The sequence below is a fragment of the Pelodiscus sinensis genome, chromosome 10 (genome assembly GCF_052426305.1).
Source record: "Pelodiscus sinensis isolate ZL-2025 chromosome 10, ASM5242630v1, whole genome shotgun sequence".
Taxonomy (NCBI): domain Eukaryota; kingdom Metazoa; phylum Chordata; order Testudines; family Trionychidae; genus Pelodiscus; species Pelodiscus sinensis.
In genome coordinates, this window is record NC_143061.1 from 11,547,545 (window position 1) to 11,570,112 (window position 22,568).

Consider the following 22,568-nt stretch of genomic DNA (forward strand, 5'->3'; position numbering starts at 1 on the left):
TGGAGTCATACAGGTTAGAGCACAGCAAGACTAATTCCTGGAGCCTTTGTCTATGGATTTAAAAAAAAATGGATATCAAAGATCTTTATTAAACTGATCACTCAGTGTAAATATTTTAAGTTCACAATTTTGTAGTTCCTTACAAAGAAATTCTGCCTCGACTGATTAGTATACAATTCTTTACCATGCTAACTACTAATTGTTGCATTTCACCTGTGACTGCCAGGACTTGTCAAGCTCATGAAAAGAAAGTGCACCTATTGCGCACCTCCTTTGCTCAATCCAACTGTAGGAGAGGATGAAGGTTTCATTAAACTGGTACTTTTGGAAAACAGTTATTTATGAGCCAAGCTGAGGAGGAAGTGTATGGAAGGGAGCATGTCAACTAACAGCCACAGCATGCTCAGATGAACAGGATAAGAAAGAAATTTTGTTCAAAAGCTAAAAAATAAATAAAAGCAGAATTTTCACACAACTGGGTTAAGCAAAACAGATGCAGTGTCCTATAAAGATGAAAATGTTTAAAGGAGAGGCTAGCAAACATTGTTCAGCTGTATCTGCTCAACAAGACTGACTTCACAGCTCTATTTAAATCATGAGTTGAATGGAGCTATGCTGAGTCATGCCATCTGAGGACTAGGCTCATTGCTAACGAGACTGATTCTAACAAGCACCCAGTCCTATGAAGTAGCAATAGCTTGCAGTACCCCCCAAAAAAACAAAACAAAAAAGCAATTGGAACAGTCTCTGCCATGCTTTCAATTATAGTGAAGGTTGCTAATGCTACTTGCCACTCCTCCAATGATGATGATGCTCATAGAGGTCCGTGATGTTAGTGAAGCTAAACTTGTTACCAAAGAAACCATGAGTTCCTCCTGTGATACGTTCTCTGGAGTGACAGCAGGAAAACAGGTGGCAGAGGGGGTGGAGGCTAAAGGACGAGGGATCTAGAAGAGCAGAATAAGGCAAACCGTGATAAGCACAATGGATCTGTAGAGCAAACTGCTTGGTTTTATTATTTATTTTGCTTTCCCATATGCAGGGTTAAAACCTGGACTTTTTTCAAGTAGATAAGACTGTTTGGGAGATTCAGAAACGCTCTTCATTTCTTTCATCCTCAACAGCAGTAATGGCAGCTTAGACAGTTGCTCAACAAATGGATTAGTGAGTTAACAGGAGATGGGCCGTTCCGGAAGATCTTCTCATCCACCCAGATGGGGTGGGACAAAAGGCAAACAACAGACCCAAGCATAATTAAAGATTCTAGTATGCACTGTAGTTAGTTGTTTCATTTCCATTATGCCTCAGCAATTTCTATCCACTCCCCACTATGCTAGCTGCCTCCCGCCCACCGTGCAGTTCTCCCAAGCCCAATCTCCCCTAAAAATAGGCCCATTTGCTCATTGATTTTTTTTTTTGTTAAACTTTGACGCTAGGGCAACATCTTTAGTGGATCCTGAATCCAGATTTCATGGTAACCTCATGATGGGCTGAACCAAAATCCCAGATCGGAACAGCCTCTCAAGCTTTGCAAGAGAGAAGGCGAGAGAGATAACATCTGGAGCTCTATTTTGCAGTTTTGGGGGTCATCGCTACATTTATCGTAACAGCAGGAAACCATAGTTTCTTTCCACTTGTTAGTGCTGATATTTAAAAACTCCATTGCCCCAACTAACTAGCAAATTCATATACTCTGCTTTAATTACGCACAAGCAGTAAATGAAGAGGAGTCCACAAAGTTAGTTACAGACAAACACAACTCAGAGTTCCCAAGAACATACAATAACTGCAGGAAGTACTAGAAAGTTGGTCTGGCGCCATTTCAGCCCTGAATATAACCCAGTAATGACAACCCTCACCCAAACAAGCTTCAGACAAAAGGAACATAAGGAGCAGAAATAAAACATCAAATATTGACCCAATCCATTCTGAAAGAGCCGAGAAGCACTCACCTGTGAGGCAGGATCTGCCAGCCCAAGGAGCACCCTATGAGCATGTTTTGGCCCAAGGAAGCGGTTTACAAGGGCGGTCCACCCCAGGGAGAAACGAAACATGATATCCTCTTGAAAATCGGAACACAGACTGTGACAGTTCAAATCATAACTGAGGTCAAATTTCTTGCATGGGATTAGCATCTGGAGCTGATTCTGGACACCAGAAGGTAATAGTGGCTTCAGATTTTCTAAAAACAAAGTGGATTAACAAAATGTAGTTACCATGCAAAAACTCTTTCATCTTGGGATGGTTAAATGTTGCACTCATTCTGTATTAGGCTTTTTAAATTTCAAATATATAAGCAACAGTATTAACTGAAGCCTAACCTACCAGAGTGTTTACTTAGTAATTTCCATTATAATTAGAGTGCTCAGCCTGTGAATGGCACAGTTTAAACATCATCTGTCTCATTAGGGTCAACTATTAAACACTTCAGCAAAACATAGAAAAAGCCATCCAGAAAGGTGGTGATAACAAAAAGGGGAAAAAATGATTGGAGATGAACCTCAGATCTTTCTGGTAGGTTCAGTTAAAGTCCTAAAGTCCTGGATGGACAAAGGACAACTTGGCCAACCCTACAAAGTGGGGTAAAAATAAGGAAGAGGGGGCTTCTCAAGATCTCAGGAATAAGTCAGTAAAGGCTTCATATATTTCCTTCATATATTTTCTCATGCCCTAGTAATGAAACTAGGACTCAGTTCAGACTGCAGGGACAGAGGCATTTAAAAAAAGAATCCTGAATTATTACCATAAAGGACAAAAGAGTACAGAAAGGAAACCACACCAAAATGTGAACTTCAGGATAGAATCCTAGTTTGCAGGGAGGGAACTAAGGTAAGGGTTCCATTGCAGTAATATCTGACAATCAAGGCACTGTTTATATTTTAACACAACCATTGCTAATTTGAGTTATTTTACTTATAGTTCCCTCCCTTAAGCTAGCTATACACAGGTTAAAAAGACACAGGACGGAAAGAAAGGTAGTAATCTAGCATGACTTGGGAAGCCCTGTGTTCTAATTTCAGCTCTACCACTAACTGAGTGTGGGACCTCATGCAAAAAACAAAAACAAAAACACTAAATCTCTATATTTCACAGCTTCTTCAACTTGGGATAATTACTCCTACCAAATCTCCCAAATCCCCAATGGGAAAGGACGGGTGCCCAGGAACTTGGAGCTGTAAAGAGTTATCAGATTAAAACCCAGTCAGGGTATGCAATTAGCTAGAGGAAAAAATAAAAGCATGAATTTACTTGGATTAAACACTGTTGGAGGGAAAATACTTCTCCAATATTCATGTGATCAGTGCTTAGCGGGTGAGCTATGACTGGGACTTCTTCAGGTTGCCCCATACAAGCAACAACTGTAAGCAAACAAAGTCCTTTTGGGATTCAGCTGGAGCATGCCCATGTTCAGACTCATATCTGTGCAAAAGTAATGTTACTCTGTAAATATTACCAATCATTTCCTGCTGTGATTGATGCATAGACTGATTGACTTCAGTGGAGCAACGGTCGGCCAGAATCCTTCCCAAACCATCTTCTATGTGCTTGTTGAGCTCCTAATGTTTCATGAAGAAAACATGTCAGCAAACCAGCTACGTTAGAACAATTTTGAGGTGTGGTGAACTCAAGAAATTCCTATAATCCTTGATCGTATTGTTATCCATGGTGGGGAGAAGAAGAGCATAAGATCTCATAAGGTATCCCTCGTCTGTCACCCATTCCCAGACTCTGACAAAAAGACTAGGGACGCCATTCCTACCATCCTGGCTAATAAGCATTGACGGACCCATCCTTTATGAATAGTAGCCCAAAGTCTGTGACTAACACTGAAATGCTGGCTGTTCCCTCTGGGCAGTGCTGTTGCCTGAGTCATGTCCTTCGCCTCCCGCCTTGGTGCTCAGCTGAGTTCTATGCAACTCAGCTGGGCGGCCACGTGAGAGCAAGTGGTGCAAGCAACCGTTTGGGCTCTGTGGTCCCCCGAGTGAGAGGCAGGAGCGGAGGAGAGCTGAGGGGGGGGGGGGGAGGCAGTAGGAGGAGGAGAGAGATATAAAGAGAGAGGGACACAGAGCGAGAGACTGGAGGCTCAGGAGAGAAGACTGACATGGAGGAGAGACCTGAAAATCCCATCTTATGATGGGCTAATTGGCTAGTCCTTTATGAATGCATCTAGTTTTTGAATTCTGTTAAAGTCCTGCTCTTCACAATGTCCTCTAGCAAGGAGTTCCACAGGTTGACCGCGCATTGCATGAAGAAATTCTTCCTTTTGCTTGTTTGTTTTAAACCTGCTACCTATTAATTTGGTGACCTCTAGTGCTTACACTACAAGAACAAGTAAATAAACTTTACCTTTTTCACTTTCTCCACCAGTTACGATTTTATAAACCTCTGTCATATCTCCCCCTCGTCTCCTCTTCCCTAAGCTGAAAATCTCAGATTGACAGACAATATTTCCCTCTAATCCTTTAAAGAATAGGATGAAATTCTCCACAATTTGCTCAAAATTTCTGCAAATTTTCTTTAATACCTGTGAAATGTGTGTGTGTGATGCTTAATAGATGCCCATACAGCTAAAGTTTCCCCAAATTATCAGGAGCCTGAGGATTGCAGTTGACCTCACTTTTAATACAGAGCTTTTTGGTGCAAAGTCTGCTGGTTTGTGCTGGGATTAGGGCAGAATAAATCATGTGGAGAGAGTCATTGTCTACACTAAGGATGTTAAGTTTAGTGTAATTCACTAATCAAACAGTCTGCATTTTTTGCATCAACTATTGGATTAGTCGATAGGGCGGCGCTGCCCCCTTAAAACGCTGCCGCAGCATGCCAAAGGGGGAAGTGCTGCACAGAGTCTGGGATCAGCTGGGGACTCCCCAGCTGACCCTGGGTCCATGCGGCGCTACCACCCTGAAACATCATGGTGACATTTCAAAGGGGCAGCACCGCACAGCTGATCCCAGGCTCTGTGCAGTGCTGCCCCTTTGAAATGCTGTGGCGGCATTTCAAAGCAGCAACACCACATGGAGCCTGGGGTCAGCTGGGGTCTCCGCGTTTCAAAGGGGCAGCACTGCACATTTCAAAGGGGCAGTGCCACCACAGCATTTCAAAGGGGCAGCGCCGCAAGGAGCCCGAGGCAAGCGTTGCACAGATGATCTGCACAGCATGGAGAAGGACCACGCACGCAAGTTCTCATTGTAAACTAACTAGAATTATAAAAGAGGTTGATCTCTGTAGCATTGCAATCATTAAGAAGGCAGCTATAAAACATGTTTCAGTTTTCAATACATCTATTTCAGGGAGCACAGTGCTACTATATTGCTCTGCAAAGTCAGAATTGTCTTGGTCTGACAGCAACCTGCTCACTGGCCTGAACAAAGATAAACCAAGTTCAACGGAGGACATTAAAGTATAAATGCCCTGGGAGCAGTGATGGTAGGTAGAGTGCTCATTCAATCCAAGAAGTGTAGATTATTTGCTCAACAGGAGACTGATCCTGCACTATCGAAGTCAATGGACATTTCAACATGCAGTTCAATGGAAGCATGACCATGGCCTGAGTACAAGACTCATGCTCTTTTTAAAAAGATAGTGTTGGTAGAAATTCCATCAACAAAACCTGGCCTTTTCAAAAATGAAAGTGTCCACGTCATGTTTACGTCAGTGAATGCAGGACTTCGGATAAAAAATTCAATTACAAAAAGTATTCTTAAAGTTGTTAGTAAAATGTTTCATGTACCAAAACCCAGTAAATATACACCAAACAGTAATTAAAAATGTCAGTGACCATTCTGATAAACATTTCAGTTAAAAAAAAATCCCCCTTCAAAATGCTGAAATGGAATCAATTTCAAAATCTTTTGCAACTTTCTCCCCATCATCTGTAGTTACTGTAATTTAATAGCAGAAATAGGGAGAGCAAATCTCCTAAGGAAGAACACCGCCTACACAAAGCATTATACTGTTACTCCTGGGAGAAATCTGTGCCAAAAAATTTAAAATTCTGTAAAATTCAGACATTTTATTTGTCAAAACACCACAATATAATCATATCAGCTTTAAGTATTTGGATAATTTATTTCAAATACCTATCAGCAAGTATGTATGTAACTATACAGACAACAAAAAAAGTTCCCTAGTTATAGAGTTAAAGAAAATCTTATGACAAGCCAGTTCCTGTTATGCTTTTGTCTGGGTATGTCACATATGCCACCTGGACACATTTTGGAATACTTCTGCCCCTCCTAACATTTGCAGCCCTTAACTCCTTCCAACCCAGCCCAGACATCCACACCCCCTACACTCCAGAGCCCAACTGTAAGGCGTCACCCCCAGCCCAGTTACCCACACTCCCTACCACTCTCCAGAGCCTAGCCACAGATTGCTCCTCTACCCCACCCCAGCACAGACACAAGCTCCTGGTACTAGCTTTTACTATGTTGGAATTCTGCACCACTGTGCAATGCAACATTTACAAGATAGAGAGTCAGGCTCTGCTAGGTCCAGCAGCCCCTAGCAGAGTCCAGCAGCACCAATTCTGTGGAGAAAAATTAAAATTTGTGCAGAACATTAGTTCTGCACAAATTCTGTATTGTAAAGTGAAATAGAATGCCCTCAGGAGTATATAGTTCATGAATTATTAAAACTGACATACTAAAAGGTAGAACAAGGAGCCAAGGTGAATGACAAAAATTATATTAATCAAACTACTCATGTACAACTTACACTTTTATACAACTTCAAAACTTGTGAAGAAGGGTGAAAATCAGAATAAAATTCATCAACCAAAACAGAGAGTCGACAAATCTCATCGGTCATTGCAGAAGAAACCTGAAAATGTTAAAATGTAGACACGGCAATAGAAGATTTTTCAGTTTAAAAAAAAAAAACAGTGCAAAGGAGGAAATTATTAAAATGTTAACTGCAACAACTAGATTCAGGTTAAAAACATTTTGCCCATTCTGATGATTAATCAAAAAATGCAAAACAGTTAGCAATCTGCTGTTAAAATCCCTCTTCACAGTAAAAACTTCATGAATTATCTAATTCTCATATAGAATAGGGGGTCACCAACAGTAGTCTCTGACCTTAACTACTTACCCTCCCCTACAGTAAATGTCATCCTTTGAAATGCACTGTCCACATGTATTCCACTTGTGATGCACTTCTGCCCCATGCATGGGAAATCAGAGTCTATGTCAATAGTAGTGGCCAATTGGGACTAGGGATGTTACATTTTGATTAATCAACTAATCGAGTAGCTGACAGAATTTCCATTGACTATTTGATTAATCGATAAGTGGGGGGAGGAACTGGGGCTCTTGCTATCGCTGCTGCTCTTCTGCCTTTTTAAATGCAGTAAGAGCCACCCGTGGTTCTTACTACATTTAAAAGGCAGAAGAGCAGCAGGGACTCAAGCAGTCCCCACTCACCTCCCATTTCGAAGGAAGAGGCACAACAGTTGCTTTAGTCCCCGCTCGTGCCATTTTCCCACTGCACCTCTACTTCCCCTACCCTCCCCACCTGCACCAGCTCCTGCTCTCTCTCCTTGCTGCCTCTCTCTGACAGAGGCAACAAGCGGGGGGAGCAACTAGTCAGGTCACTACTCAACTACCCGATAAGCATATGCTTATCAGATAGTCGACTAGTCACTTAAATCCCTAATTGGGACATTGTCTTCAGCTGTCAGGTGCCATAAGGCAAAGGTGAACTGAGTGAAACTTACTTTCAGTTCCTTCACTGAAACAGCATCCTGTTGACATAGGACTCCACAGTAACAGAAAAGTAGGAAGGTTATGGAAGACACGTGGACAACACATTGTGGAGAAGCTACACTACATTAAAAGCTATGCCTGTGATTCCCCTGCATGCACACATGTACTTATACTAGCTCTCTTCCACTGAGTGTGCATAAATGTAGCAGTGTAGCCGCACTACCACAGGGAGCATGGCAGCAGAGGCAGGGTTTAGACATGCTGAGGCTACATAGGACTGCACAGGTGAACCACCATCAGTTCCTTCTCTACCGTAAAGTCCCACAAAGGAAACTCCAAAGCAGAGGGGAAAGAGATACATCTTGAAGAGCTACAATTATTGTACAGGGTGAGTAACTTTTCCTCCTTCAAGTAGTTTCCCCGATCAGTGTTCCATTTCAGGTGACTTTGGAGCTGAGTCCAAAACTGAAGATAGAAGTGCACTGTTAACTGCTGCATCAGATCTAGCGGCACAGACCAAGGGACGTTGTTTGGGGAAAGCATATATTGAAGACAATGTAGTAGCTGTGGAAATCTCAATTACTGAAATATCCTTAAGTGGGGTCATCAACACTGATTATGACCTTGTACAGTGGGCGAATACCCTATGCGGGAAGTTGAGTATTGGCAGCATTGAGAAGAAACCCTGAAATCATCAATAGCTTTTGGATAGAAACAGTGGATCCTTTAGATCTGTCCACAATAGAGATGGGTTTCCTACCTAGATAGAAGACCAGTGTTCATCTGATGTCTAAGAACAGGTTTACACTACAAGGACAGGTCGATTTAAGCAACACAATTTGAGTTAATAGCGTAACTCAAATCGACATAGCTTAGATCGACTTACTGCAGGGGGGTCAAAACACACACACTCATTGATTCAGCTTACTCATCTCATTCTGCTGGAGTACCGAGTCAACAGGAAAGTGGTTGGCAATCGATTTAGTGGGTCTTTACTAGACGTGCTAAATTGACCACTGGTTGATGCTGCAGCAATCAATCCACCCCATAGCTCAGGGGTGGCCAACCCACTCCGGGCAAAGAGCCAAGATATCAGCGGATCCAGTGTGAAGAGCCAGGGCAAAGTTGGGGGAGGACTGCCCAGGGATGCAGGGGTGGCTTAGGAGCCGTGGGGGGAGAGGCTTCGTGAGCCGCATGCGGTTCATGAGCCACGGCTTGGTCACGGCTGCCATAGTGGATACAAGCGCTAAGGTATGGGCAGAAGCTACATGTCCTGAGTTACGCTGGTGGAGAGTTAAGTGGAATTTGTTTCAGATGAAACTCGAGTGACACCTTAGGTAAGAATTTAGAGCATGGGCATAGGGAAAACTTGTCCTTGAAGAATACCATAAAAGGAGGATCCACTATCAAAGCCCTGATTTCTCCAACTTTTCAAACTAACATAACGGCTATTAAAAACAGTTCATCTTCATGGTTCAGAAAGGAATAGGTCTCCACTGATGCAAATTGGAAGAGACTTCGTGAGACCTCCGAAAACTAGATTAAGATCTTGAACTGGAGTCAGGGCTTTTACTTGAGGAAAAAGTTCCCACAGTCCTTTAATGAACCATACAGTTATACTGTGAGAAAACACTGATAATCTTTTCAGTAAAGAAAAAAAGGCTGATTTCACAGCCAAATTAACTTTGATCATACAATCTGATACAACACTTTGAACAGGTAATCCAGGATAAGCAAAAATGAGGAAGATTCAGGTGCACATTGCTGGTTCTCACTAATAGCTAATTTTTTTCCGCTTCTGATGATAAATACTATGAGCAGATTCTTTTCTGCTGTTTAGCACCTCTACTATACCTTTACAGAATAGAGAAGGCTATCCCTGAGAGCCATCAAGGATCTACACCCAGTGGCTTAGAACTTCCAGGTTGCGATAAAACACTTGCCAGCATCTTGCAAGAGATGAGGGGCACACAGAAAACTGATTGCTAGAGAAGGAGATCAAAACAGGTAAGAGTACCATGCCTCTCTCAGACATGTTGGGACTATTAGGATAATCCCAGCTTCGTCCTACTCACAGGCATTGAAGGAAACCTGCAGTACAAGCCTTTCTTCCAACACCATAGTAATGTGTCTCCCAAGGAATGGAGGTCTACATCCCCTCTTGAACAAGTCAGACAATAACCCCTGTTTGCAAATAGGTCAGCTTCTGGATGTCCCCATGTTTGAAATATATCATCCTGTGTTCATGGGTTCAATTCCCATTCTTAATTCTGAGAGAAATGTCTGTTGAGGACACTGGCTGGTGGTGTTTCACATGTCATGAAGGTACATTGCTGAGATGGGAATGTGATGAACTATGCCCAATTTCCTAACTTTATGAATACACACAGAGTGTTATCTTATTCAGCCTTGCTAGATGATATAAAACCTGTAGGTTACATTGTCCATCACGACAGACCTCCCTCCAAGAGGAGGTAGAAAATGGAGATAGAATGAAAGGAGTCAGGAACGCCTAACAGGTTCATGTGCAGACTAATCTCTTGAGGTGATAGGTCTTGCATTGTAGCAACATCAAGATACACCCCGATCTCAGCAGCGATGCACCTGCCATTACTATGATCACTGGCATCACCTGAAGAAATGGAATGCCGGTGCCAAAACCGCAGTTTTCTTTCCACTAGCCTAAGGAATCTTTCACCTAACAGGGAATAGAAATGTGTCAGATTAAGCTGTGCCTCCTTGATCAGCAGACTGTCCTGAGCCACCCCTCAAAGCAATAAAGGTGTAACCTTACTTGATCTGTGACACAGCACATGCTATCATGGGACTCAGGAGCTGAAGACAGTTCACTTCACTAAGGTTTGAAAGCTCATTTGAACTGTTCTGATAAGGTCTGACAGGATTATGAATCTGTCCAGGGGAACATAGGCTCTGGTGGCCTATGTGGAGTTCACAGAGGACTTCTCAATTGGGGAGCTGGAGTCCTAATTGTAGAAACAAAGACATGGCTTTCTGGACAGATGACAGCACTTCATCAGAGATGAACCCTTGAATAGCTAATCATAGGAGTCTGGGAATACTACAATGGCATCCTGATGAAAATTTGAGACCATCACCAATAAAATTTGAGGACATACTTGAAGCTGAGGACAGTCCAACAGGAAACATCCAATACTGGAAGTGATATTGGCTGATCAAGAAACGCAAATACATTCAGTGAGACACACGTATCGCAATACTGAAATATCCATCTTTTAGAATGAGGGCTGAAAACCAATCCCATGAGATTAAGAGACTAATGAAGAAATTATTGTTGACAGTCATCATTCCAAAGTCTCAAATTTACAAACTTGCTTAGAAGTCTCAGATCTAAAAATCAGTCTCATCCCCCCCCTTTTTCTTTGACATGAGAAAATACCTCGTGTAGAAATCCTTCCCTTTGTTCTGAGCAGGGACAGACTGTGTCAGCCATATACAAAAAAGGAGTCTTATTTCTTGACTTAGTAAGAGCTCATACGAAGAGACCCCCAAAGAGGAGATGGGAAGGGGGGGCAGTATGTAAACTGCATGGGATAGCCTGATGTAAATCTCCCAAACTCATCTGTCTGTATAATTTGCTCCCCTGATTGTCAAAAATGGGAACGCATTTCCATTACCGAGTGGGGAACAGATGAACCCTCGACCACCTTGTCAAAACTGGGCTTTGATAATGAAGTTGCCTGTGCATGTGAATCAGAGGAATTTGTGGTTCTTTTCCTCAGGGACCTGTGGTTCTTTCTAAGAATTCTTGGAGACTACAGAGGGACTTGTCCATGTTCTCTAAAACCAACTTCAGACAAGGGCTGTCAATTAAAAAAAAATTAATTGTGATTAATCAGTTTTTATTGTAGTTTTTATATGGTTTCTAAATTTTCAAATACAGTAAACTTCCAATAATCCAGCACCTTTAGGACCCAGGGGGTGCCGGATTATCAAATATGCCGGACTATCGGAAGAGGGGGCTATGAAGGGTCTGGGGTGGGGTGGGGTGGGGTGGATGCCACCCCAGACCCCTCATAGCCCCCCTTCGATAGTTCAGCTCTGCCCCAGGCGTTCCTGATTCAGTCGCTGCTGGTCAGTTTCAGCAGCAGCTGAATCTGGGACGCCTGCTAGGGTGCTGCCAGGTTCGTCCAGTAGCACCAAACCTCAGCGCTGCGAGACCAACCCAGCAGCACCCCAGCTGGTCTTGGGGACGCCCGAGGCAGAGCAGCTGGGGTGCTGCCGGATTGGTCCCGCAGTGCCAAGGGGCGGCGCTACGGGACCAGCCTGGCAGCACCCCAGCTGCTCTGCCCCGGGCGTCCCCAATTCAACTGCTGCTGAAACTGACCAGAGGCTGATCAGAATCAGCCACTGGTTAGTTTCAGAAGCGGCTGAATCAGGACACCCGGGGCAGAGCAGCTGGGGTGCTTCCGGGTTGGTCCCGTAGCGCCGCCCCTCGGCGCTGCAGGACCAACCCGGCAGCACCCCAGCTGCTCTGCCCCGGGCGTCCAAATCAGCTGCTGCTGAAACAGACCAACGGCCGACTCCAGGAAGCCCGGAGCACAGCTGCTCTGCCCCGGGCTTCCCGGAATCAGCTGCTGGTCTGTTTCAGCTGTGGCTGAATCGGGGACGCCTGGGACAGAGCAGCTGGGGTGCTGACAGGTTGGTCCCGTAGCGCCGCCCCTCAGCGCTGTGGGACCAACCCAGCAGCACCCCTGCTGCTCTGCCCCTGGCTTCCCCGATTCAGCTGCTGGTCAGTTTCAGCAGCGGCTGAATTGGGGAAAGCCGGGCACAGAGCAGCTCCAATTGTCCAGCTGCCCGGAGCACTTCCAGGTTCCCGATGGTGCCGGACCATCATGAGTGCTAGAGCATTGGATGCCAGACCAATGGAGTTTTACTGCACATTGATTTTAATTAAGACCAAATAAAAAGTGTGCAGTACTTACTTTATATATTTAATAGATATCTATGCTGTAAAAAAAAAAAAAAAAAAAACCATACTACAGTATTTCAATTCACTTCATACAAGCACTGCAGTGCAATTTCTTAGTCCCGAAGGAGCAACTTACAAATGTAGAATTTTTATATAGAACTGCACTCCAAAATACAACAATGTAAAATTTTAGTGCCTACAAGTCCATTCAGTCGTCCTACTTGTTCAGCCAATCACTAAGACAAACAAGTCTGTTTGTGTGTTTGGGAGATAATGCTGTACAATTATTGTTTAAAATTAAAAAAAAAACCTTGAACAACAGTCCTTTAGCTCCTTAGAGACTAACAAACGTAGCTGCTATACAAATATCTTTAAGACGAACTCTATGAAGGAAAGCCGTAGCGGGTGCCACAGCCCCGTAGAATGAGCTTTCAGTGTCTCTGGTAGTAGTTTGTTGTGTATAGCACAGCAACTTTTTAATGCAAGTAATAATAAGGTTTGAGATTCATTGTGATGAGATAGGTTGACCTCTGCCACATTCTGCAAGTGAGATTAGCAGGTGGTCTGGCTTGCAGAAGGTTTGAGTTCTCTCCAAGTAGAATGCAAGTGATCTTCGTACATCTAGTGAATGAAGCATGGCCTCGCGAGCACTCCGACGTGGCTTGGGGTAGAAAGATGGGAGTATGACTGGCTCGTTTATATGGAAGTTTGAACAAGCCTTTGGGAAGAAGGATGGGTGTGGACATAGCATGACTTTATCCTTGCTGAAGATGGTATATGGTGGAATTGCCATTAGGGCAGCTCTCTCCCCAACTCTGTGGGCCGAGGTGATGGTTAGCAGGAATGTAACTTTAAGCATCATCATTGAGAAAGGAGCAGTTGCTACTGGTTTGAAGGGAGCACAGGTTAGAGTGTCTAAAACTAGCTCCAAGTTCCACGCAGCTAGTGGCAACCTTCATGGAGGATACAAGTTGGAGACCTCTGAGGAACTTCCTTGTGGTAAGATGTGCAAATACTAAAGAACCATCCACTGAGCTATGGAATGCGGTGATCCCTGCTAGATGTACAGTCAAACATGCTAGAGCAAACCCTGTTTCTTTTAATTGTAGGATGTAGTCCAAGATGGTGTGCAAAGGTGTAGTACCTGGGTCCAGTTTCTTGGCAGTGCACCAAGATAAGAATCTGTACCACTTTTGTAGGTAAGTGGATACAGTAGATTGCTTCCTAGTATGCAATAAAACATTTCTTACTTTATCCAAACATTAGAATTCATCTTCTTGGAACCAATTATAAGCCAGGCTGTCAACTGTAAAGTATGGGGTTGAGGATGAATTAGAGTCCCGTTTCTGGGTTCGGAGATGGGGATACATGGGACGGTAATAAGGTGATTGCGGAGACAGCTGATAAAGGTAGGGAAATCACATTTGTTGTGCCCAGAATGGGGCTACAAGAATAACTGTTCTCGAAGATCAACAGAGACAGCGCAACTCTGGGAATGATTGGTGTAAGAGGAAAAGCATAAGAGGGCCCCTTCCCCCAGTGGAGGAGAAAGGCATCCCCTAGAGATCCGTGACCTATTCTAGCCCTGGAACAATACTGCTGGCATTTTGTATTCTCATATGAGGCGAAGAGGTCTATGTGTGGACGATCCCAGTGATCGAAAAATGGCTGGAGGATGTGTCAGTGGAGCTCCCATTTGTGGTCTGGTGCAAAATGTCTGGTGAGTGAGTCCGCGAACACATTGTTGACTCCTGGTAAATAGGAAGCTGTCACAGTAATCACACTGCGGATGCACCAGTTCCATAGTCGAATTGCCTCAGCCCACAGGGAGCGAGAACGCTCCTGTCGATTTATATAATACATTGTGGAGATATTGTCGTTAAGGATCCTCACTAGGGTTCCTCGGATGTGCGGCAGAAAACGTTTGCATGCATTTGCCACTGCCGAGTTCCAATATGTTGATGTGCAATGTAGATTTCTCGGTCATCCATAGACCTTGTACAGATATGTCTCCCATACAAGCTCCCCATATGCCATGAGGGAGGCATCGGTAGTAATCAGTGTGGTACGTTGGTCCCGGTGGAATGGGATGCCTGCCAGTAAATTGTTTGGCTCGGTTCACCACTTCAGAGACGTTATGACATCGGTAGGTAGGGACACTTGTCTCCGTACGTCCTGTTTCCTGTGAGAGTAAATGGAGGCAAGCCAAAGTTAAAGACAGCGGAAGTAAAGCCTCGCAGGAGCAACCATGTAAGTTGTAGTTGCCATATGTCCCCTGAGCTGAAGACAGGTAAGTACTGACACACTGAGGCTGTTTGTGAGGGTAAAAACGAGGTCTTGGATTGCTCAGAATCATTGCACTGATAGGTACACCTTTGCTGTGGTTGAATCTAGATGGGCTCCAAGGAACTCTAAGGTTTTTGCAGGTAGAAGCATTGACTTCTGTTCGTTGAGAATGAGGCTTAAAAAAATAGAACGGGTGTCTGGTTATGGATATCATGTATAGAGCGTCAGTCTCTGATGGCCCTTTTATTAGGCAGTTGCCCAGATAAGGAAAAAATCATAATTCACTGGCGACGTAGGTATGCTGCTGCGACAGCGAGTGTCTTGGAAAACACTCTGGACGCCGATGACAGGCTGAAGGGCAGGATGCGGTACTGATAATGCTCCAATCCAACCACAAAAAAACATAGAAACCGTCTGTGTGCCAGATGTATGGTAATATGAAAGTAGGTGTCCTGCAGGTTGTGGGTCATGAACCAATCTCCTTGTTCCAATGCTGGAATGATGGATGCTAGGGTCATCATCTTGAAGTGTTGCTTCCGTAGGTATCGATTCAATTTGTGAAGCTGTAGGCTAGGTCTCTATCCACTGTCTTTTTTGTTGTGAGAAAGTAGTGGGAATAGAAACCCCTGCCCTTGAACTCTTCTGACACCTTCGCTACTGCTCCGATGTCTAAGAGACAGAGGATTTCCGTTTTGAGTATATCCTTGTGAGAAGGATCCCTGAAAAGGGACAGGGATGGTGAATAGTGTTAGGAAGGGTATGGTGTAGCCTGACGAGACAATCTCTAGGACCCAGCAATCTGATGTGATGGCAGCCCTTATGTGATGGCAGCATCTTATGATGGTCTCAGTGGATGATGGAAGATTGGAGTAGACTGAGCATGGTGACCGAATAAGGGAAGGTCTTGCAAGCCCTCCATCTGGAAGTCAAACCTGTTGTTTGTTCATGTGCTGGCTGGGGTTACGGTTGTTTGTTTGGTTGAGATCATTGCTTCTGTGGTTACTGCCTTGATCTGGATTGATCAAATCCCCTTTGCTGATATCTGGAATATGAAAAGCCTAGGTAGCGTTGACATGGTATGTATCATCTACATTGATACAGTGGGGTGTACATACCCTAGGTACAAAGGGTGGTTCTTGAATCCTTACTGGAATGTAAGACCTTGTCTGTCTTCCCTAACAATAATTTTTTTTTAATTGAACAGGAGGTCTTCCACTTTCGTCTGCAGTTCACGAGGAACTGCGGCAGCCTGAAGCCAGGAAGCTCTTCTCATGACCATGGAAGTTGCCATGGCCCGGGCTGCTGGGTCAACTATTTCCAGGGCTATCTGGAGAGAGGTTCTTGATGAAGCATATCCCTCTTGTACAACTGCTTTCAGTATCAGTCTTTTCGAATCTGGTAAGTGCTCAATGAGAGAAGTAAGTTTAGTATAATTATCGAAATTATGGTTGGAGTGTAACGCTGCATAATTAGCTATTCTAAGGAGCAGGGTTGATGACGAGTACATCTTACACCCGAAGATGTCCAGGTGTTTACTCTCCTTATCCGCTGAATTATTCTTATATTGCAGAAGCTTTGACCTCTGCTGAACTGCACCCACCACTAAAGAATTTGGTTGCGGGTGGGAGAAGAGAAATTCTGTGCCTTTGAGTGGTAAAAATACTTTTTATCCGCCCAATTGTTAGTTGGCATTATTGATGCCAGAGTCTGCCATATCTCATCAGCAGCCTCCATAATAGCCTCATCTACTGGGAGGGCTATTTTTGTGCACTGACAGGGCTGAAGATTTTTAAGATGACAATGGTGTTTCTCTAGGACCTCAGAGCCGTATTTCTTAGCTGGCAGCCACCCTCTTAAAAAGATCCTGAAGTTGTTTGAGGTCATCCAGTAGTGATTTGTCACCAGGGATAATTGCCTCATCCGGAGATGAGGACGACTGATCTGTTGGCGAGACATCTGGCTGTTGTTCCTCCATCTCAGAAATCTGTCCCTCCCCGGGTTCAGAATACTGATGTACTGGTTGGGGTTTCGAAGAAGATGTTATAGGCTCTGGACCATGCGGTGCAGGAGAGGGTGGGTATCCTCGTGTGGGTGTTCCTGGCAGCAGGATGGATGGCACCCACTTCTAAGATGGTAATAGCGTGATGACCAATGAGAGATAACTGTAGCGGTGTGAATGGCTATAGTGTCGGTATTCTCATCTGTTGGGAGAGTGGTATCTTGGTGAACTGGCACTCAATCTGTGTACAAAACGGTAAGCATGAGGAGAAAGAGTTGGAGAGTGGAATGATCTAAAAGAACTCCTTGAGGATGGAGGAAGTGATAAGGTGGTGTATTTCTGGCATGGTTGATGCATACTCGGTGCCAGTGTTTGTAGAGTGTGGTGTGTAGAGCCGATGTCTGGACCGATTGGTCTGGTGCGGACTGGATTGTTATACCCAGTCCTAATGTTATTGATGAAAACAGTGCCACAGCTCAGGGTGCCAAGGTTGGCAGTGCCATGCATCTTGCCGGTGCCGTAGCTACCAGTGCTGCAGATGTTCTGTGCCGAATTTTCAGCTCTGAGGCCATTTTAAACCGCGGTTTCGCGGTGCCAGATGTTCCCGACTTCTCCCCAGTAATTATTCTACTTGTGGAGACTGGTGGTAGAGAACAGGCTGGTGAAGCTCTTTTATGAATGGGAGCAGCTATAGGAGGAGAAGCTCTCCGTTTCTCTGTCCTCGGTGAGTTTGAATCTGAGGGCTGGCAGGGCTTTATCAAATAAGAACATCCTGAGCCTGATTTTCTCTATCGTGCTGTGCTCTCGCTGTAAATTTTGCACAGTGTGTGCATTTTTGAGGCACGTGAGATTAACCCAGAGATTTAATACAGTCTGCATGGCTGTTGGAGACAGGCATGGGCTCTTGGCATGTGGCACTTTTTAAACCCAGGTGAACCCGCATGATTAAGGAGCCAGTCGCCACTGCCTTGATAGTGGATAATCAGACTGACTTTTGTGTTCTCTTTTGCCTTTTTCTTTTCTGTTGATTTATGTATTATTTTTTAAAAGAACAATTTACACGGAAAAACCTGTTTTTTGGGGTTTTTTTTAATATAACAAAGTAACAAAGTTTTTATATAACTAAGTAATTAGTTATATGATGACTAATAACGAAAAACTGACTGACCTATGTAAAGCAAAATTCCTTCTCTGACTAGAGTCGTTGAGGAGAGAGGTCTTGCTCCATCTGAAACCTGGGGTGGTGAAGCAGGATCTGGCAGGAGCCGGACACGCAAGAGATCAAAAGGCGCAAATGGTGTGAGGCGCATGCCATGCATGCACGGTCCAGCTGACCACTGCTCGTGAAAACTCCGATCTGTGGCACCAGGGATGATCTGACATAGGGTCCATAGGGACACTACCCAAAGAAGACAGCTAGGCTCCAAGCCCAGACTTAGAAAACTGCCATCAGTCAACAGCCCAGGATCTCATTATAACCATTTAGATTATCCATACAAGTGGGGCAGTGCTATTTAAATTTGTCCACGCCACTTGTAATGTTTTCCCTGGGTATCCTCATCTCTGAGACTATCATAGAAAAAAGTTCCTATAAAGATAGGTTAGGAGAGCTCAGTACTGAAAGCTGGTGGAAGAGTCACAGCTGAAAATGCTGGTGATATCACTTATAGATGAGCATGCAGAGACTAAGCAAGTTTTGGTATCAAGAGAAAATCAGCGTCCTTGATTAGCAGAAATTCTGATTCTTTGTCACAGATAAGTATTTCATATACTGAATAGAGAGTGTCAGAACCAACATGATGGTCTCTAAAAGTGGATGGTACAAAGGACTTATATTGCCCTGTTGACAAGGCCAACAGGGGTGGATGTTTTGATTTACATGGTATTAGAAGATTTCTTGAGGGATGTGTGTGTGCTAGTGGTGAAGTTGTTTCTGGAGGAACACTATTCCAGGCTCACTCAGAACAGTGAATGCTCACAGGACAGTCTAGGGTCTTCCCAGCCCTGGCAGTACTGAAGGAAACTAGCCTCTATGGGAACAGGCAGAGAGGTCCACGGTATCAGGCAGAGAGGTCCACGGTATCAGGCAGAGAGACTACTGACCTGGTGGGAGACCAAAATCTTTTAAGGAGCAAACCTCCTCTGGAGGTCTCTGGAGCCCTCCCTTTCTATGGGGTGTTGAGTCGAAGTCAAATGGGCACTAGATCTGCCCAGAGACAAAAGTACAAGGGGTTTTCCAAATATGGTTCAAAAGCAAGACAAAGAGCTTCATCTCCTAATTCTTTCTTGCTCTGAATCTAAGAGTTGAACAGAAGTTATATTCCACAGAAATTGTGAGACTCTCCTAGGCACCAAACACACTTGGAATGGCCATTGCTAACTGGGATGGCCTCCTAGCAAGTAAAGCAAAATTTGAAACCTAGTGAGATAGGTATACCCTCCCAAGGGAAGGAAAGCCTCCCCAGAGAGAAGAGGGGGAAAGAGGCACCCCTTTCACTAATAAATTCACTAAATTAGACTAAGAAAACAATTTTAATTGGATGAGGCACAGTGAAGAAGGACAAGCTAAGTGGCTCTCCTAGGCCAAGGAACTGAGGGCAGTTCACCTGTTCAGCCCTATATAGTCTCAGGGTGACGCATAAGAACATATAAGGATGTCTGCATGGGATGCACATACATCTGAACAGGAGCACCCAAAGGGACACTACTCAAAGAAAACCAGGGTCAGCCACCAAACTGTGAATTTAAAAATGGAAAATATGCAAATTCCTTATCTGGATCTAAGACATTTGCTCTTCATATACAACCCACCTTGTTCTCTACTTCCTCGGTAACCTGTTTGATTTTTTTCTTAATATCCTCTGTTAAAATGTTCAGCTGGTTTCGAATAAATTCCAACCTATCTTTCTGGTCTTCTCGCTTTTCCATGGAATTAACTCTAAAGTAGCAGAAAAAAAATCACCATCAGTAGTAGTTCTCCTAGAATACAAAGAAGTATAATAAATCCAGAATGAACAATTAATAAAAGAGGGTTTATTACTGTCAGAAGAATCCAGAAGTCATGTTAGGCCGACAAAGCTATCAACTGATATAAGCATTCTGACAAATAGGACAATGCAAGTAAGATTACAGCTATTTCTTTATGTAACTAATTAAAATTAGCTTTTGATACACAATTTCTGTTACCAAGAGCATGTTTGGAATTGGGGTACCAAATGTGGTATGAACAATTACTAAAGAAAAAGAAAGGAGGTAGGAAAGAAATCTTGATTGTGAAACTTGCTCCCTAAAGACTTGTCTCCACTAATTTGTAGAGATAATTCCTCTGACCAGACTGCCTATTACTGCTCACTAGCACCATTTGATTGCTGCTTAACAATTAAACTCTCTCATCTTGAAGACCATGAAAAATAAAAATACCAAAACCTCATCACACAATACTCTCTCAAGAAGTGATGGGGCCATAGCTCACATGAGGATGGTTTAAAGGCAGAAATTTCACAAGATGAACAGCCAGTGGCTATACTACATGCAGATTCAAATGATCCAGAGGGGCAGAGGATAGGTTTTGATGGACAGATTTAGAGAACAAAGCAACAGATTCAAGAGGACTTCAAGAATGGCATACTTAGAATTAAACTAAGAGCTAACAAAATGTAGCAGATTAGGGATATAAATACACAACTAACAGAAGCTGGTACATTTAGGAAGGGTATGAGATTTGGTAGGGGATTGTGTAGGCCACTGGAGGGTACATTATGGAGGACAACAGATAGAAAGGAAGTAAACTGAAGAGGTTAATAAATAACAGCATGCGAACCGAAGGTAAGAAAAGACCAGGCATCAAGGACAGTTAGAGATTGTTACTCAAAGTACAAAGAGTATTGAGACTTGTCACAAAGAAAAAAAAATCATTACAACTGCAAAAGTATTAAATAAACCAAGAGAAATGAAATTTACCTGGGCAAAGGTAACAGACCATGTTGCTCACATGAGCTCCACCCATATAAAGTGATATTTTAATTATATGCAAGCTGCCTGGTTGTCCTCACTTTCCTACACACTCTCCTGATCATTCACTCTTCCCTTTACAGTACATCGGGGGTCAACAATCTATGGCACGTGCGCCACTTACGGCACTAAAGCCGATTTTCAGCAGCACACAGGAGGGAGTACATCCCCATCCCTCCTCCCCTGCACAGCTGCTGGAGAGCACTCCCTCCTCCCTGCAGCAAGTTAGGCTGCAGTGAGAAGAGGCAGCGCTGGGGGGTGAGACTCCTCAGCAGTGCCTCATCCAGGACTGAGGCACCACTATTGTGGTCATGCGGTCTGGGGCTGGCACCCCAGAGGTGCTGCTGCCACAGCCGTGTGGTCTGGTGACAGCAGCAGCAGCATCGCCGGCTTCCAGGGCTAACCCCTGCACTATGTGGGTCACAGCAGTGGGGCCTCCAGGGCTGGCCCCAGGCCACAGTGGCAGCAGGGCCTCTAGGGCCAGGCCTGGACCACATGGACCCTGGCAGTGGGGCCTCCCTCCGGGGTGGGCAAGAGAGTGTGGTTGCAGCCATTGCTGCAAGGGGGCATGAAGCCAGATAAGGTCTCCCCCTCATGCCCAGACCCCCACAATCTCCTCCCTCCCTCCCCTGAAGACCCAGCAACCCTCCAATATCCTCCCTTATTCCTGCACCCTCTCTCTTGGCCAGACACCCCACCCTGCTCCTTCATCCACGTTGCTCCAGCACCCTCTCTCCTGGCCACAAACTGCACCCTCCCTTGCTCCTGCTCCCTCCACCTGGCCAGACACCCACAGCCTGCTTCTGCACTCTATGCCCCCCCCAGACCTTGCAACTTCTCCCCCTTCTGCACCCCACCTCCCTCCCAGATCCTGCACCCCATCCTATCCTATCTGCTGGCAGCCCTGTCTTGCACACTGTACCCCTCATTTTTGTGCCTACCCCATAGCCTAAGGCAGTCGATACAATCCACTAACTCCAGAACCCCAGAAAACTAAATCTGGTCTATGGGAAACCCTGAACCTCAGTCTCCCTGCTTCCCTTCCCCTAACTCCATGAGGCTGGGGCACCAGAGGAGTGAGGTGTCTCAGCTGGGGCAACATCAACGAACGCTGCGGGTTTTTGGAGGAGTTTTTTTGCTTCTGACTTGGGTGGGCCCCAACTGATTTTTCTGTGAGTCAGCAACCCCGACCCAAAAAAGGTTCCCTAACCCTGCCATAACTAAAGAAAACTTTAAAATATGTCCATCACAAAAGGTTTCACTTAGTTTATCAAATTTCATTTTAAATATGAGTTAAAATGTTTATTCTGTTTCTTAATTTAAATTAAACCGTTCTCCCTAGCTGCAGCTGGTTCACAAAATAAGGTCACCGTGCCCAGCCTGCCTTTGCCTCCCCTCACCCCTCTTTCCCAGGCACACAGATCTGTGAATAAGTTAAATCTCAGTCCGCCACTTCTGAAAGGCTGCCGACCTCTGCAGTACATTATACACAAGATGGGCCTCATATTACTTCTAAAATGGTGGTTACAACAAGAAAGACTTCTTACGGTTCTAAAATGGAGACTCAAAACAAGCCCATGGGATCAACTAGCTACCTTCAGAATCTGTTAATAAA

General features: G+C 44.4%; 1 protein-coding gene across 4 annotated transcripts in view; it reads right to left on the reverse strand.

The window, feature by feature from the left end:
- Positions 1-22,568, reverse strand: part of MFN1 (mitofusin 1) — a 61,013-nt gene that overhangs the window by 5,949 nt on the left and 32,496 nt on the right. For 3 of the 4 annotated variants that reach the window (XM_075938022.2, XM_075938019.2, XM_006138501.5), the window contains exons 11-15: positions 19,754-19,880; positions 6,718-6,822; positions 3,455-3,557; positions 1,953-2,182; positions 792-947 (exon numbers count right to left, since the gene is read on the reverse strand). In XM_075938022.2, coding sequence (XP_075794137.1) covers positions 792-947; positions 1,953-2,182; positions 3,455-3,557; positions 6,718-6,822; positions 19,754-19,880 — 721 coding nt within the window. The remainder of the gene's footprint in view (positions 1-791; positions 948-1,952; positions 2,183-3,454; positions 3,558-6,717; positions 6,823-19,753; positions 19,881-22,568) is intronic. The other variant, XM_089780743.1, reaches the window with a different exon arrangement.